We start from the raw sequence: 14,797 nt of genomic DNA, 5'->3' as shown, positions 1-14,797 counted from the left end.
GGCTGCTCACCTGGCTCTTGACTCCAGGGGGCAGCGGGCAGGTGAAGAAGGGCTTGACTGCAGGAACAGGACAGTGGTTCATTAGGAGGAATGCACGTGTGCGCGCGTGCGTTTGTGCGTGTGTGTTGGAGGATCTGGGGTCAGGGCAGGCCAGGCACCTTGGCAGACGGTGTTGTTCCGGCCATTGAGGCGCCCAGGGATCGGCTCCCAGCCTGGGCGGCGGAGGCACTTGTAGGACCCCAGGGTGTTGTGGCAGATGGTGGAGTTGTGGCACTGATGCCACCCGGAGCTGCACTCATCCTCATCTGGGGACACAGAGAGAGGGGTCGGTCCCAGCCCAGCCCCGACCAGCTGCTCTCTGCCTTCCGAGCTCCACCCCTTCTTCCTGCCATTAGTGCCCGGCCTGGGCTGAGGTGCTGCCACCTGGCGACCCACACCCTGGTGTGGCGGGCGCGGGGTCAGGGAGCATGTGAGGCCTGGTGCGCCCCAGGCCTGCCCTGTACAGGTGTGGAAGCACGTCACCCCGTTAGTTATTGGCTGCTGCCCGGGTCCCCGGAGCCTCCTGTCAGAACCCCAGCTCCTTCCCAGGACCCCGTCTTTCTGCAGGCAGCCCGGGAGCATCGGGGCTGGCGCAGGCGCCCGAGCACGGGGTCTGGTCGGTGTGCCCGGGAGGGCTGTGATCAGGGCTGGACTGTGGGTCTGGGTGTGGCCTCCGAGCTCGAACCTTCGCAGATGGTCGTGTTCGGGCCGTTGGGGGACCCGGGCACCGGCTTCCAGCCGGGGCGGCAGCGGCACTGGTAGCCGCCCTTGTGGTTGAGGCAGTGGGTGGACTTGTGGCACGGGTTGAGTCCAGGGGCGCATTCATTCACATCTGAGGACGAAGCCAGAGGGTCAGGCCCCGCGCCTGACTGGCTGCCACGCCCCCACTAGCTGCACCCGTTTCCCCATCTTGTCGCCACCCCAACCAAGGACCCCTGCCTGTGCCCCACCTGGCGACCTTCAGCTTCCCCTTCAGAGCACCTCACGGTGGCCTCCCTCCATGAGGGGCACAGCAAGGTCCTGGTCCCCAGTTTACAGGAGGTGGAGCCAGGAGGGAAACTGAGGCCAGGGGGTGAACTTCCTGACCAAGGACTCTGGCCGCTCCCTTCCCGGCCACGGTGGAGGCTCCCTTCTCCGAACTGAGAGTGCCTCTCTCTTCTCTCACGCGACAGATGAGGAGGGAGCTGAGGTCTGGGGGCCTCCACCAGGACCCTCGGGCCCAGAAGGCCCTGCGACCTCCCTGCCCTGTGGCTCCAGGTTCCTGGAAGCGGAATCCATAGGCGGAGTCCATGACCTTGACCTGTGGGAACCTGCAGGTCGCCCCCCTCCGGCACAGGACCTGCCTGGGCTGCACCCCGGCTCCTGTCCAACCTCACGTGTCCTCCTGGGGCCTCTACCTGTGCACAGCTTTGGGTCCGTCAAGTTGAGCTCAAAGCCAGGCAGACACTTGCAGGTATAGCTGCCCTGAGTGTTGGTGCAGATGCTGTGGCCCCTGCAGATTCTGGGGTTCTGCTTACACTCGTCCACGTCTGCAAGAGGAAGGGGAGGGTGGAGGATGCCGGCAGCCGGCAGCTTCCGGGGGCTGGTTGGGCCATATGCGAGCCTGGTGATCAGAGGGTTTGGCTGTCAGCCCAGGCTGCCGCTAGTCCCAGTTTCCTGGCATGGAAGCACCAGGAGGACCCCGCTGGCCCCCCAGGAGCCTTTCCTAATCCACAAGGAGGCACTCCATGGTGGGCATGGTCTCCAGATGCTGCTTCCTCCCCGTGCCCTCTGCCTCCCTGGGAAGCTCCCAGCTGGGGCAGGTGTCATGGCCTCCTGTGTCCCAGCCTGAGGACGTGGAGCAGAGGCCAGATGGGTCCTCCTGGAGCTGCGTGCTGGGAAGCTCTGAGCTCCCGAGGCGGGTCTGTCTTGGCTTCCAGGGGGGCCTTTGGCCTGATTCTGCTAGCGTGGCTGCTCGATGACTGAGTTTTCCTTGGGGTCCCAGTGACCTAGCAGGACAGTGCCCTCTCGTCCCACTAGCTCTGGGAGCCCAGCTCCAAGGAGATGAACTGAGATCCGCCCCTGAGCCAGGCTCACTGGGACAAGATCAATGGCAGGGACAGGAGTGAGGACCATGCCAGAGAGGCCAGGGTCGACATCCAGTCAGGCAGCCCCGGGACCTTGCTGGTGTCCTCCTGACCCCCATGAAGGCATCCATGTTCTATCCAGGCCAGCTGTGGGTGAAGACAGCGGCAGAGAGTGGAGCTGTGCTGATAGGGAGAGGTGGCAGGCACTTCTGCCATCTGTCCTTCAACTCCACCAGGGACACAGAACTGTGGGCCTGCTGAGTGGGACCCAGCATCTCTCTGTTCCCAGTAGTCAATCCCCTTGAGATCTGGGTTGACCTTCTTTGGAGCGGGTTGGGGCTGGGCAGTAGTCTTCGGTGTCACCCTCTCGCTGTGTGTTCCAGACTGGAGCATCTTCCTCCACCCAACTCGATGTCACCCTGCCCACCCCTGCCACACCATCCTCCAGTGCCCTCAAGTGGACCAAAGTTAGTGGGGAGTCAGGATGCAGAGCAGGGCAGTGAAATGAATGATGCAGAGCGGTGGAGAAGGGCGTGGCCGATGAGGGCGTGGCCAAGAAGGTCGTGGTTGATGAGGGCGTGGTCGATGAGGGTGTGGTTGGTGGGCGTGGTTGACGAGGGCACGGTTGGTGGGGGCGTGGCCAAGAAGGGCGAGGTTGAGGAGCTAGTGGTTGAGAAACGCATCTTCTCCCCGCAGGAGTGTTGGCTGGAAACCGGGGCCTACCCTTGATACTCCTTCCTCCTGTATTTCTGGACCGGGTCCCTGGGTCCATCGTGGCTGGGGGACCAGAGAGTGTTCCAGGTGTGGCTGAGCCCCTGTGGGAACGGTCAGGTCTCATCCCGGCAGCCACTAACAGTGCGAGAGGACAGAATGGCGCTGGACTGTGCTCGCCGCGGGCTCCTGGAATATCTTGAGTTCCACCCGCTTTCGGTTCATGGAAAAAGGATGCCAGCTGGGCAGCAGGGTGTCCTGAAAGTCCAGAAGTGGCCCTCTGCGCAGGTTCTGGGTCTTGGGGAGTGAATGGGGATGGGCGGCCAAGTGTCTTTCACAGTTCTCAGATGCCTCGAGAGGGTGGGGCAAGGAACCCAGGGAGTGGGTATCAGGTCTGCCCATCGTAGGCTTCCTGGACTGTGAGGTCAGTGGCTATATCTTCAGGTGCAGTGGAGACCATAGTGTTGAAGGGTGAGGAGGGGTAGAAGTAGGGCCCAGCTGAGCCCCTCACTGAGCAGAGGCCTCACCTGCAGGGTTCTTCCAAACCAGAAGTCGGCTCTTTCCCTGTGGAGTCCACTGGGAGGGGACCTCACCCCTGCTCACCTGTGCCCATCCACCTGAATGAGCTCTGTCCTTCACCCCTGAAGCCCTGGCTTATTTCTAACCCAGCAATGCACCTCCTCAATAACAACAGCCACCATCTGAGAAGGAGGGTCTGTGCTTAGAAGGATCTGCGACCCCTAGGTGCAGTTGTCTAGGTCGCTCATTGCCTCAGGGTGCCCAAGCACATGCATAAGCAGGAGCTGAAAACCCACCCACTTTCTAGGCATCACATGTGGCTGTGTCTTCCTGGAGAGGAGGAGCTTTTTGACAATTCATAGCAAAGCATTTTCCTTTGGCCAGGACGTGTACACATGGCACAATGCGCACCCACAGGGACCCTGTATCCTCAGTTTAGCCTGGTGTACCTCCTACCTTCATGTACCCTCCTTTTTCTCTCTGTCCTTGGCACTAACATTTCTCTTGGTGAGTCCTGGCTCCTTCCTGCCCATTGCTGGATTCCATCTGGCCCCATGGATGCCCAAAGCAGCTTTCTTTGTCTAACCATCTTGCTCTGGAATGGAGGCAAAGCTGAAGCTGAACAGGAGTTATTCCTCCTGGGGATCATGAGTCAGGCAAGACCATGGCAAGGACTGGAGCAAATTGTGTGGAAATAGCTTTCTTCTGAGTAGCAGGGACATGGTCCCAGGAAGACTCAAACTCCCTGGGAAACTCCTTAAGTGGGTGTACCACGGAATAATGCTTTTAAACGCCTAAGATGAGTCAGCACCCACCATGTGCCAGGCTCTCTTAAAGACATTTGTAATTTTCTTAATCCTCCTGGTAGACACTGTTACTATCATTTTCTTAATACAGATGGTTAAATCAAGTTCGAAGAAAGGGAGTGTTTTGACTAATAACATGCAGCTAACAGGTGTGCAGTCGGGATTTGGACCCAGGAAGCCAGCTGCAGAGCCTGCCTCTGGCCTTCATGCTACCTCTGTGTAGGGACAGGTACATGCACACCTGCCTGTCTCAGACCAGGGTACCTCTCCTGTAACCAGGGTTCTTCCTTCTAGATGTCACAGCAAAGGGTCTGGTAACCTCAAGCCTTACAATAGGGAGCGGGGCTGAGGGGAGGGTCCACCTTGCCGGTGTTCTGGCTGTCATTAATAAAAAAAATTGGCTCCAGAAATGAGCACACAGCCTGGGCTGCGTGTGCGGAGTAGTGCCCCTCTGCTCTGGCCCCGCTACGTCTGCCTACTTTCCATGGGACATCGTCATGCCTGGCCCACATTTGTTGACGTGTGCAACACAACAAGACAAAGGCTCACCTCCCAAAGTTGTGTTTTCTCTCAGAGAAGGGATCCCGGTGCTTGACCTGACGCTGCTGTGAGACTCAGACAGGACTAAGATCCCAGGTGGACCTGCTGAGGCTGGGTTGCTCTGGAAGTCCCGAGGACCACAGAGCCCAAGGATGTGTAGATTCAGATTCTGTGCCAGAGGGGGCCTAGCAAGGGATCTACATCTCCCCCTCCATCGTTGAGTGGCAGTGGAGGCTCAGCCATCCCTGAACCCTCCCCTGTGGGAATCTTTCCACTACTGGGGTCCTACGGGTGGTTTCCACTCAGAGAAAGGGGCAGTGATGGCCACCCTTGATGCCAAAGCAGTGGTGGTGGGGATCATCGCCAAGAGCTTCCCAGAGAAATACTCATCATTAACCCCTGAGGACACAGCCAGGTGCTCAAGAAAGAGCAAAGCTGGGGATCTCCCATCCCTTGGCTTCAAAATGTACTGTAGAGCTGAGCTGTAGTGGTCAAAAAAGGGTGCTACTGGTATGAAAACAGACCCACGTACCCAGGAAATAGAATAGAAAGCCTAGAAAGAAATCCACATATTTACAGTTGATTGATCAAGAACGCACAATGGGGAAAGAACTCTTCAATAAATGGTCTTGGGAAAACTGGATATGCAAACGCAGGAGGAAACCAGGCCCTTATGTCAGACCACATAAAAATGAGCTCAGATTAAATAGTGACATGTAAGATTGGCAATTGTGAAACTACTTAGAAGAAAACACAGGGGAAAAGCTTCATGACTTTGATCTGGCCAGTGGTTTTTTGGATGGGACCCCAAAAGCACGGGCAACAAAACAAAAGTGGACAAATGGGATTGTAGCAAACTAACAGCTTTTGTAAAGCAAAGAAAATGGTCAACAGAGTAAAGAGACAACTTAAGGAATAGGAGAAATATGCTGAAACCACACATCTTATTAGGTGTTAATATGGAAAATATAATAAGGAGCTTGATCAAATATCAGGGCTGGGGTTGTGGCTCAGTGGTGGAGCGCTTGCCTTGCATGTATGAGGCCCTGGGTTTGATTCTCAGCACCACATAAAAATAAATAAATATTGTGTCCATCTACAACTAAAAAACATTAAAAAAAAGAAAACCATTAACCCCATTCATAAATGGGCAAATAACCTGAATAGACATTTCTCAGAAAATGGCAGGCAAATGGCCCAGAGGCATAGAAGAAAACACTTGCCATTGCTGATCATCAGGGGACTAGAAATGAGGGGTGACGGATCATGGCCTCACGCCTGTTGGAATGGCCGTTGTGGGAACTGGGTGGGAACACGTGTGGGGAGCAGGCAGAGAAAAGTACGCTTGGCATCCCTCACTGTGACAAAAGGCAGTAGACTGTCTTCAAATACCACTGAGCCACATCCCCAGCCCTTTTTATTTTTAATTTTGAGACAGGGTCTCACTAAGTTGCTTGGAGCCTTGCTAAATTGCGAAGTCTGGCTTTGAACTTGTGACCCTCCTGCCTCAGCAGCCTCCCGAGCTGCTGGGAATATAGGTGTGTACCACTGGGTCTGGACAATGTGCTGTATTCTTGAAAAATCACTAAGGGATTAGATTTGAAGTGTTCTTACCACAAAAATAAGCAGGTGAGGCATTGCATACGCTAATCATCTCAATTTAGCCATCCCGGTATGCATACCTATTTCAAAACATCATTCTGTACGTGATGAATATGTACAATATTTTTATTTGTCAGTTAAAGAAATAAAGGGAAAAAAAAAAAAAACCCAGGAAAACATTCCTGGGGAGGAATGACTGAGATGGTTGTATAACACGAATGTCCCCGGTGCCACAGAACTAGTACACTGGAACGTGGTTAAAATGATACATCTTATGGTATGCATATTTTATAATAATTTAGAAAACCCCTGCCACAGAGCAGCAACAAGAACAAAAGCTAGGTGCTCAAGCCAGGTATGGTGGCGCATGCCTATCATCCCAGTGACTCAGGAGGCTGAGGCAAGTCTGAGACCAGCCTCAACAGCAGCGAGGCCCTAAGCAATTTAGTGAGGCCCTGTCTCAAAATAAAAAAATTAAAAGGTCTGGGAATGCGACTCAGTGGTAAAGCGCCCAGGGTTAAATCCCCAGTACCAAACAAACAAACAAAACATAGAACACAAAAAACCCAGGTGCTCAGGCCCCAGCCCCCTGCCAGCTTCCACCTCTGTTTCCTCACGTGGCACAAATGCACCCCTTGATCATCCCCAAGAAACCCCCAGCTCCTAGTGTGACACTCAGCAATGCAGGTGGACATTGATGGCCTTTCCCAGGTGCCCCAGCACGTCTCCAGGGGAGTCTGCTGCTTCCTCCTCGGGCAGAAGATCCCCCTTATCAGAGTTGGCCACAGATAAGAAATGCAGAAGCTTCTCCCAGCAGCCCCAGCTGAGGCCCTGGGTGCTTCCTGGCATCTCGTCCCTCTCTGTTCTCTAAATAGGAGAGGAAGATGCTCATGCAGCAGGTCCCCTATGAGAGTCCCAGGGACCCACAGAACAGAAGCTGGAGGTGAAAGGCTAACAGCAACAGCTTCAGAAGAACCCAAGACAGGAATGAGTAAAAGTTCATGGCAGAATGGGCCGGGGTGTTCCAGAAAGGGACAAAGATTCTTAGGGCCCAGAAGGATTCATGGAGTCAGGATGAGGCAGGGAGGGCTTCTGGTCTACCTGCAGGATACTGCTCACCTGGGCTGTGTGAAGCAGCAGCAGACCGGCCTGGAACAGGGGCGGATGCACACTAAGGGCCCCCTGTCCTGCCCCCACGTGGTGATCAGATGTCTCCTCCTCTGTTCCCAGCTGGTAGGACTGGCTGCAGGCACGTGCTCCAGGTGGAGGGGCTGAGGTGGAGCTGAGCTGACTGGGTGTGGCGGCGCCCCAGGGGTCCTTGCACCACGCTCCACACTTCACACACAATCCTGGGCTTCCCTCCCTGTCTCCTCGGATCCCCCAAGAAACCAGTCACTGACAGCCACAGCCCTCATGGGATCTCGGGGGTTCCAGGCTCCTGGGGGGCAGGATAGCAGGATATACCCAGGGCTCAGAGAGAGGAAGCGATTATGCTGATACGATGCTGCTAACTGATGACCAATCCAGGTTTTGGACCCCAAGAGTTGATCCCTGCATCTGAGCTTGGCCTTCCTACCACCCTGCCTCTCTGTGCTGGTGGGACGGTGTGCGTGCAGCGGGCACCACATGGGTACACCAGGGCCTTGGCCCTCGGATGCCACGGGAGTATCTCTCTGGACCCCAACCCTTGTGACCTGGGGGCATGGAGGACGTGAGGTGGTCCCTGTGCATCTCAGTCCTCTGGCTGCAGCCCTGGATCTGGACCCAGGGGATGCTGAGGTGGGGATGGGCTGGAAGCTCAGCATCGCCCTCCCCAGACCTCAGGGCAGGCTGAGAGCAACTCCTAGGGCCCAGGCCCTTTTGAAGTCCAAAGCCATCGCTGAAATAGCACTTTCTGTGAACCAGGACCTGCCAAGTGCCTTTGGACCTCATGTCCCTCAATTCTATGAGGAAGCACCTATGGCTCCCCTCCCCACTTCCGCCCCTGGTGCTGGGGCCTGACCCAGGGACTCGCGCCTGCTGGACAAGTGCTCTACCCCTGAGCTACGCCCCAGCCCACGACTCCCCTTCTACAGATGGGCGAACAGAGGCACAGAGAGGTGAAGTGACTTGTCTGAAGTCACACAGTGAATTGAGAGCAAAGCCACCTTTGGTTTTGGTTTTTGGCAGTGCCAGGAGGGAGCCCAGGGCCTTGCTCTGCTAGGCAAGCGCTCTGCTAGGCAAGCGCTCTGCCGGGAGCTGCACCCCAGCCTCTGCTTTTGTGTTTAGTTTTAGAACATAGGGGCTCTTTCCTGTGGTTTCTCTTTTCTTTTCTCTTTTTTTTTTCTTTATCTTTTTTTTTACTTCTCCGCCCACTTTTTCCTCCTTGGGACAGGGTCTTTCTCTGTTTCCCAGGCTGGCCTTGAATTCCTGGCCTCCAGTGATCCTCCTGCCTCAGTCTCCCAGTAGCTGAGACCACAGGCACAGATCACTGTGCAGGGCTTTTGTTTTCTTTTTAAACAGAAAATCACAATGATGTCATCACATCTCACAAGTTCACAGGGTTCCTGATGAGCACCCTGGCCATCGTCACAGGCACAGCTATCAGGATGGGGCCCAGGCAGCTGGTTCCAGAGGGCCCTGGCCCTCACCCCCTGCCTCCCCTGGTGGCGGGTGCAGGCACAGCTGCCCCGTCTCCGAGTCCAGGTGCTGAAGCGGTAACTGGGCACTGTCCTGGAGCAGCCCTGTTGTCCTGATCTTCATGCCAAGGGCGGGCGAGGGGTGGGCCTTACCTTGACAGGTGTTCTCACTTGCATTGGTGAACGTTTTTGCCCCAGAAAGGAGCGCGTATCCTGGGCTGCAAGTGCAGTAATAGTTGCCCTCCACATTCTGGCAGTCTGCGAATTTTCCACAGGACACTTTCATGGGTGGCCCACATTCGTTGATGTCTGCAACATAATAGGGCCATGGGTCTCAGGGAAGAGACTCCTGTCCCCTACCTGACCCCAGCATGGGGTCTGATGTTGAGTTAGAATCTCTTGGAGAGAATCCTGGGCTGTAATGCTGAGGCTGTGCTCTGGCTGGAGCAAGCCATTCCTGAAGACCACACAATCTACTCTGTTCATCTCAGTCCTCTGGCTGACACCCCCGGTTTGGACACAGGGGACAATGCCAAGGTGGGGAGTGGACTAGAAGCTCAATGTCACCCTCCCCAGACCTGAGGGCAGACTGAGACCAACTCCTGGGGCCCAGGTCCTCTCTCTGCAGGAAGCCACACACATTTCCTGATCTCTCCACCTTCTTCCTGTTTCCTTTTTCTTTTCTGTCTTTGATGATGGTCTCGAGGTCAAAGGCCGAGACTCTGACCATTACCCACGACCCCACTGGCACTGGGCCATGCCCCGCAGTCTCTGGTGTGCCCGCCCCGCCCCAAGCCTCTTTACCATCACAGATCTCCAGAGGGTCCGTGAAGACCTCTGCAGACAAAGCAGCAAACCCTGGCTTGCAGCGACAGGCGGTGGCATTGACACATTCCGAGTGCGGAGGGCACCAGCTGGCACAGGCTGTGGGGCATAGACTGGTCAGAGGCTGGGAGGGGGCAGCGTGGTCCCGGAGGAGCACCCAGGGTGGTGGGGAGGCCTCTCTCCTCCTGGGCTGGGGGAGGGGCCCTTCCCCAGGCTCCGGCTGGGGACACGGCTCCCAGCACACTCACCCTCCGAGTCCTGGGCTCCGGCTCTCGAGAGACTCAGCAGGACACACAGGGCTGCGACACAGAGAGGGCGGGTCAGGCCCAGCAGGGAGAGGAGGCCGAAGGCCGTGCATTTGAGGGCAGGGGGCCGCGGACCCACCCGGGGCTGGGACCTGGTCCATTCCTCAGAGAGCCCAGGTAGCGCCTCTCAGAGGGTCTGGGGGACGGGAAGGGGCCTGAGCCTAGCAAGGTCTGGGCTCCAGCCGTGGCTTTCCTGGCCCGTGGGCAGGAGGCTGGAGCCCGGCGGCCCTGGATCAGATCCTGGAGCACAGGCAGGTTGCCTCCCTGCCCCTGCCTCAGTTTCCCTTTCTGCAGAATGGGGCCGACATGGCCCCACTTCCTAGGGTTGTGTGGAAACAAACCCCAATGTGTCTGGGGGTTTAGCACATCGTGTTCTTTAGGTAGGAGAGAAGGGTCTGGACCGGCGGGTCTCTCAGGTCCCCAGCTTGGTCTTTCAGGCTCTCTGGCCCTGTCCCCTTTCTCAGGGACACACACCACACCAGCCACCCAGGCTGCAACTGTGACTGGGGCACCTGAGAGCCACATCCGATGCCACTGTTGTCAGCCCATGGCCTGTCCTGAGACCCAGTGGTGACTTATTCCCTTCCCCAACAGGAAGATGCTGTGGGCATATTGGCTCAGGCTGGAGGGGCCCCTCCTCCTGATGTTCCTGACGCTTGGCAGCTGCCCCCTCCCAGGGCACATCCTGGGGGACCCGCCTCAAGTCAAAGGGCCTTAGATAGCTCCTTGCTATTCACCAGAGAGAGACAGGCAAGGAGATGAAGAGTGTTTATCTATCCCTAAAATAAAGTCTAGGAGTTTTGATGGTTCATTTTTTCTCGATTTATCTAGAGGTGGTACTCAGACAGTTGGTCAAACACTAGATGCCGGCGTGAGGCATTCTTCAGATGAGACCCCGTTAAATGTGGAGACTTGGAGTAAAGCAGAATGCCTCTATCCTGTAGGTGGGCCTCATCTGATCCATAGAAGGCCTTACGAGCAATAGGACTGATCCTCCTAGGAGGAGGGAGTTGTGCACCTGGGCTGCTTTTGGACTCCAGTTGCAACATCAGCTCTTCCCTGGGTCTCCACCTGCCACCTACCTGGCAGAGCCTGGACTTCTCTGCCTGCACAATTGCATGAGCCATAGCCTTAAAATAATCGTCTTTCCTTCTCTCTGTATAGTGCCCCATTGGTCCTGTTTCTCTGGACCTGTCCATTCCTCAGAGAGAGCCCAGGCGGCACCTCCCAGAGGGTCTGGGGGAGGGGACGGGGCCTGAGCCTAGCAAGGTCTGGAACCTGCTGCCTACGGGGAATATAATGAGGAATTCCCACTAAGTCCCAAAGTTTGCACTAGGGAGTAACTTTCCAGGACTAACTTTCTCCTTGGAGAACTTAATTAAAAAAAAAAAAAAAGAGCTGATATCCTTTAAAACTATCTTCTCTGCTCTCTCTTGTAGGGACAGTGAGAAACAAGCCAGAAATGAAGCAAAGGACTGGAGGGGTGGCCCCTGGCTCTCGTTCTTGTCTGTCACCAAGGTCATGACTGGACTTACCTGGCAGCAGTCTTGGACATCTGCTTCTCATGGTGCAAAGGCCAGCAAGTCCAGGCACAGGGGACTTTCAGTTCTGGTCTGAGTTAAGAATACTTCCTGTTTAAATATGACTCGTGATAAGAATACTTCCTGTTTAAATATGACTCGTGACTAAGAGGACCACATTTAGGAAATCACTGATCTGGATGCTTTCTTCCTCCTAGCAGAGGTGGATTTCTCAGAACTCAGAGGTCTTTTTCCAAATATTTGCTGAGTATGGGTGGTAATTGTGCTGAAGATTCCTTGGGGGCGACTCTTGAGTCTTTTGATATGGGAAGGTGTGACGCTGTGTACTAGAAGCCTCAAACATGAAGGATCATTCTACTAGTCTTCTTGTCCCTCTAAGGACCTTGGTTCAGAATGAACCGACTTATCTGTTTATGATCTGTTAGTAGACTTACTTGTATAATTTACATTAAAACAAGCCTCATGATTAAATAAAGAACTTGGAGTTTCAGTAGATGGGGGGTCAGGAGAAGTAAAGTGGAGTTTCAGTAGATGGGGGGTCAGGAGAAGTAAAGTGGCCCAAGACATGACTCTCCTCCAGGGCAGGAGAGGGTGAGTCTGTGTAAGCTCATGTCTTACTGCTTCCCTTCCACCCAGAGCACCAGCTCCCCAACCTGAGACAAGACTTGGAGCTCCCGACCCTCACACCCAAAAAATCCAAGAAGGCAGTTCCTGCAGAGCCACCTGGGTCCCCATGCTACTCTTGCTCTTTATAAATTTTAGCATTAATTTTTTCTGTATTTATCGTTCATAATCACATTGAAAGAAAAACAAGTAATTGCTGTGAAAAATTAAACTAGTCTTCCAAATACCCGGAAGACACCTTATTCTTTGCGGACTTTATTGTTAAAAGTCCAAGTGTGCTCTGCGTGCACTGTAATTTTAAATGCCCCTTCCCCCAGATTACACCAAATTCTGCATTGCTTCCTGTCCCAATCTGAGTTTGCTCAGCTGAAATCTCATCCATTATGAATATAATGTGTGTTCTCCCTTACAAGTCCTAAGCCAACACTTGTAACATTTAAATAATACTAATAATGATAGGCACTGTTGAAAACAATCTCATCTTACCAATGGCGGCTGTTATACTTTTAAATCACTGTTCCTAACCTTAGGCTTTTCACCTTCCACCTGTAAAAAGATACAATATTATACTGTAAGTATTAACTTGATAATAACATATGTATTATATTTCAGCTTGCCTTTGCCATTTAACTTTGTGTATTGGAGATCTTTTTATATCAGTATAAGAGCTATCCTATGGACAGATGTAGCCTATTTTAAAAATTTATACTGGCATACCCTATTTATTTTGCTATTCTTTATTGATAGTTGCTTGTAGGTTGTGGAATTTCTTATTCTTGCAAATATACTGCAGTAAACCTTAAAAATAGCTTTCTGTGAACACAGGATTGTTTAATGTAAGCTAGATTAAAAGAAGTGTGATTTCTGGGCCTTAGGTGTACACAGCTTAAATTTTCATAACTGTACCAAATTGCTGAATAAAGTGTCCACATAAATTTACTCCAGTACCTACCATGTAGGGATATCCTTTTCACCCTGGTCTAACAATGATTGAATATAAGCAACTTGGTAGATTTTCCTAAACGAATGAAATATTAGCTCCTTGTTTTTTCAAATTAATTTCACTTTCCTCAATGACTGTGTATTTATTAGCTATTTTTTTTCTTTTTCAGTTAAGAACATATAAATTTCTCTTTGTCTCAGCAGCTCAGGAGGCTGAGGCAGAAGGATTGCAAGTTTAAAGCCAGCTTCAGCAACTTAGCACTAAATAATGCTACTATCGACATTGGTGGACAAGCATCTATTTGAGTCCCGGTTTTCTGTTCTTTGGGGTGGTGTTATTTAACTTTCTGAGGAACTGCCAAACTGTTTTCCACAGTGACTGGACCATTCCACATTCCCAGAAGTGGTGTATGAGGATTCCAAATTCTCCCCATCCTCACCAATATTATTATTTTCTTTTTCAAAAAATTGTTACTTTTTATACTACTTATTGACAACTTTTGTCAATAATGTGTGATGATCATTTCAGGGTAATGGACACATGCACCACTTTAAACATGTATCATTTCTTTGCACTGAGATCATCCAAAATCTTCTAGATTAAAAAGACGATTACATGCTGATCAGCTTTAGTCTCTCTAGTATGCAGCAGAACATCAGGACGCATTCCTCCTTTGTGCCCTTTGACAACCTCTGTTGCCCTCCGCTCATCCCTGTCCTGGTTACCATTACTCTACTCTCCACTTGCAAGAGTTCAGCAGTTCTAGATTCCACCTCCAAGGGGGATTATGCAGTCTTCGCTTCTCTATATTCATTTTGGGGTGTGAAGTGCATCTCATCGTGGTTTTGATTTGCATCAGGTTCAAGTTTGGGTCTCGGAAAGTGAAGTTTTATTGGGAGACAGTCACACCTGCTCCTTTGTTGTCACTGACGGCTGCCACAGAAAAGTTGGCTGGACACTTCATTCAAGCCAGTGGTCAAGGTGAGAATCATGTTAGTGATTTTGTGTGTGTGTGTGTGTGTGTGTGTGTGTGTGTGCACATGTGCATGAGCTGCCTTAGGTCAGAGCTGCTTGGTGGATGGTGGATGTGATGGACAGAAGTACAGTCCCCACAGGTGTCCAAACCCTCATCCCTGCAACCTGTGATTTAAAAAAAATTTTTAATTTGTTCTAATTGGTTATACCTGAGCAACCTGTGATTATTATACCCCATCTTTTGTATCCAACTGTGAATATTGTCTTCAAAATTAGAACAAATACCAAAAATGCACACTGGCACTTTATTACAATTATCCTCAGATTTGTTCCCTTTTGTTATTGTAAGGGCTAGCTATTGCTGCAGAACAAGTGGTCCTCAACGCAAATGGTTTAATGAGGCTTTTATCACCAGATGGGACTACCTGGTGAGGGGTTTTCTGAGCCTGGCTTAGTAATAGAACATGTTGGCAGGAGAACCTGTGGCTGGAAACCACACGATGGGGCAGGAATTAAAGCTCCCTTGTGAGTCAGCCCTTGATCTTGAGGACTGAAGTTATTTGAGCCTGAAGGACGCACATAATGGAGGACATGGGTATTGCTCACTTACTACCCTTCTAGTGCTAGTGGTGAAATTCAGAAACGGGGGGGGGGATATTTCATTTAGATCAATGGAAGGATTT

General features: G+C 52.5%; 1 protein-coding gene and 1 pseudogene across 10 annotated transcripts in view; both read right to left on the bottom strand.

Annotated features, from left to right (window-relative positions):
- LOC124968439 (adhesion G protein-coupled receptor E2-like) overlaps positions 1-11,663 on the bottom strand; it is a 28,766-nt gene extending 17,103 nt beyond the window's left edge. For 6 of the 10 annotated variants that reach the window (XR_007105723.1, XM_047530891.1, XM_047530892.1 and 3 more), the window contains exons 1-8: positions 11,567-11,662; positions 9,975-10,025; positions 9,706-9,825; positions 9,055-9,210; positions 1,437-1,568; positions 725-871; positions 159-305; positions 11-57 (exon numbers count right to left, since the gene is read on the bottom strand). Coding sequence is in view for 9 of the 10 variants with exons in the window: in XM_047530891.1 (XP_047386847.1) it covers positions 11-57; positions 159-305; positions 725-871; positions 1,437-1,568; positions 9,055-9,210; positions 9,706-9,825; positions 9,975-10,025; positions 11,567-11,597 (831 nt within the window). In the remaining variant the exon portion in view is untranslated. Of the gene's footprint in view, positions 1-10; positions 58-158; positions 306-724; positions 872-1,436; positions 1,569-2,828; positions 3,241-9,054; positions 9,211-9,705; positions 9,826-9,974; positions 10,026-11,566 lie in introns of those variants that run through there. The other 4 variants (XM_047530896.1, XM_047530895.1, XM_047530898.1 and 1 more) reach the window with 4 other exon arrangements.
- Positions 1-14,797, bottom strand: part of LOC124968169 (olfactory receptor 7A10-like) — a 96,441-nt pseudogene that overhangs the window by 79,784 nt on the left and 1,860 nt on the right.

Source organism: Sciurus carolinensis, chromosome 17 (genome assembly GCF_902686445.1).
Source record: "Sciurus carolinensis chromosome 17, mSciCar1.2, whole genome shotgun sequence".
NCBI classification, from domain to species: Eukaryota; Metazoa; Chordata; class Mammalia; order Rodentia; family Sciuridae; genus Sciurus; species Sciurus carolinensis.
Note: the sequence above shows the minus strand (reverse complement) of the source record. Positions and strands in the feature narration are given on the sequence as shown.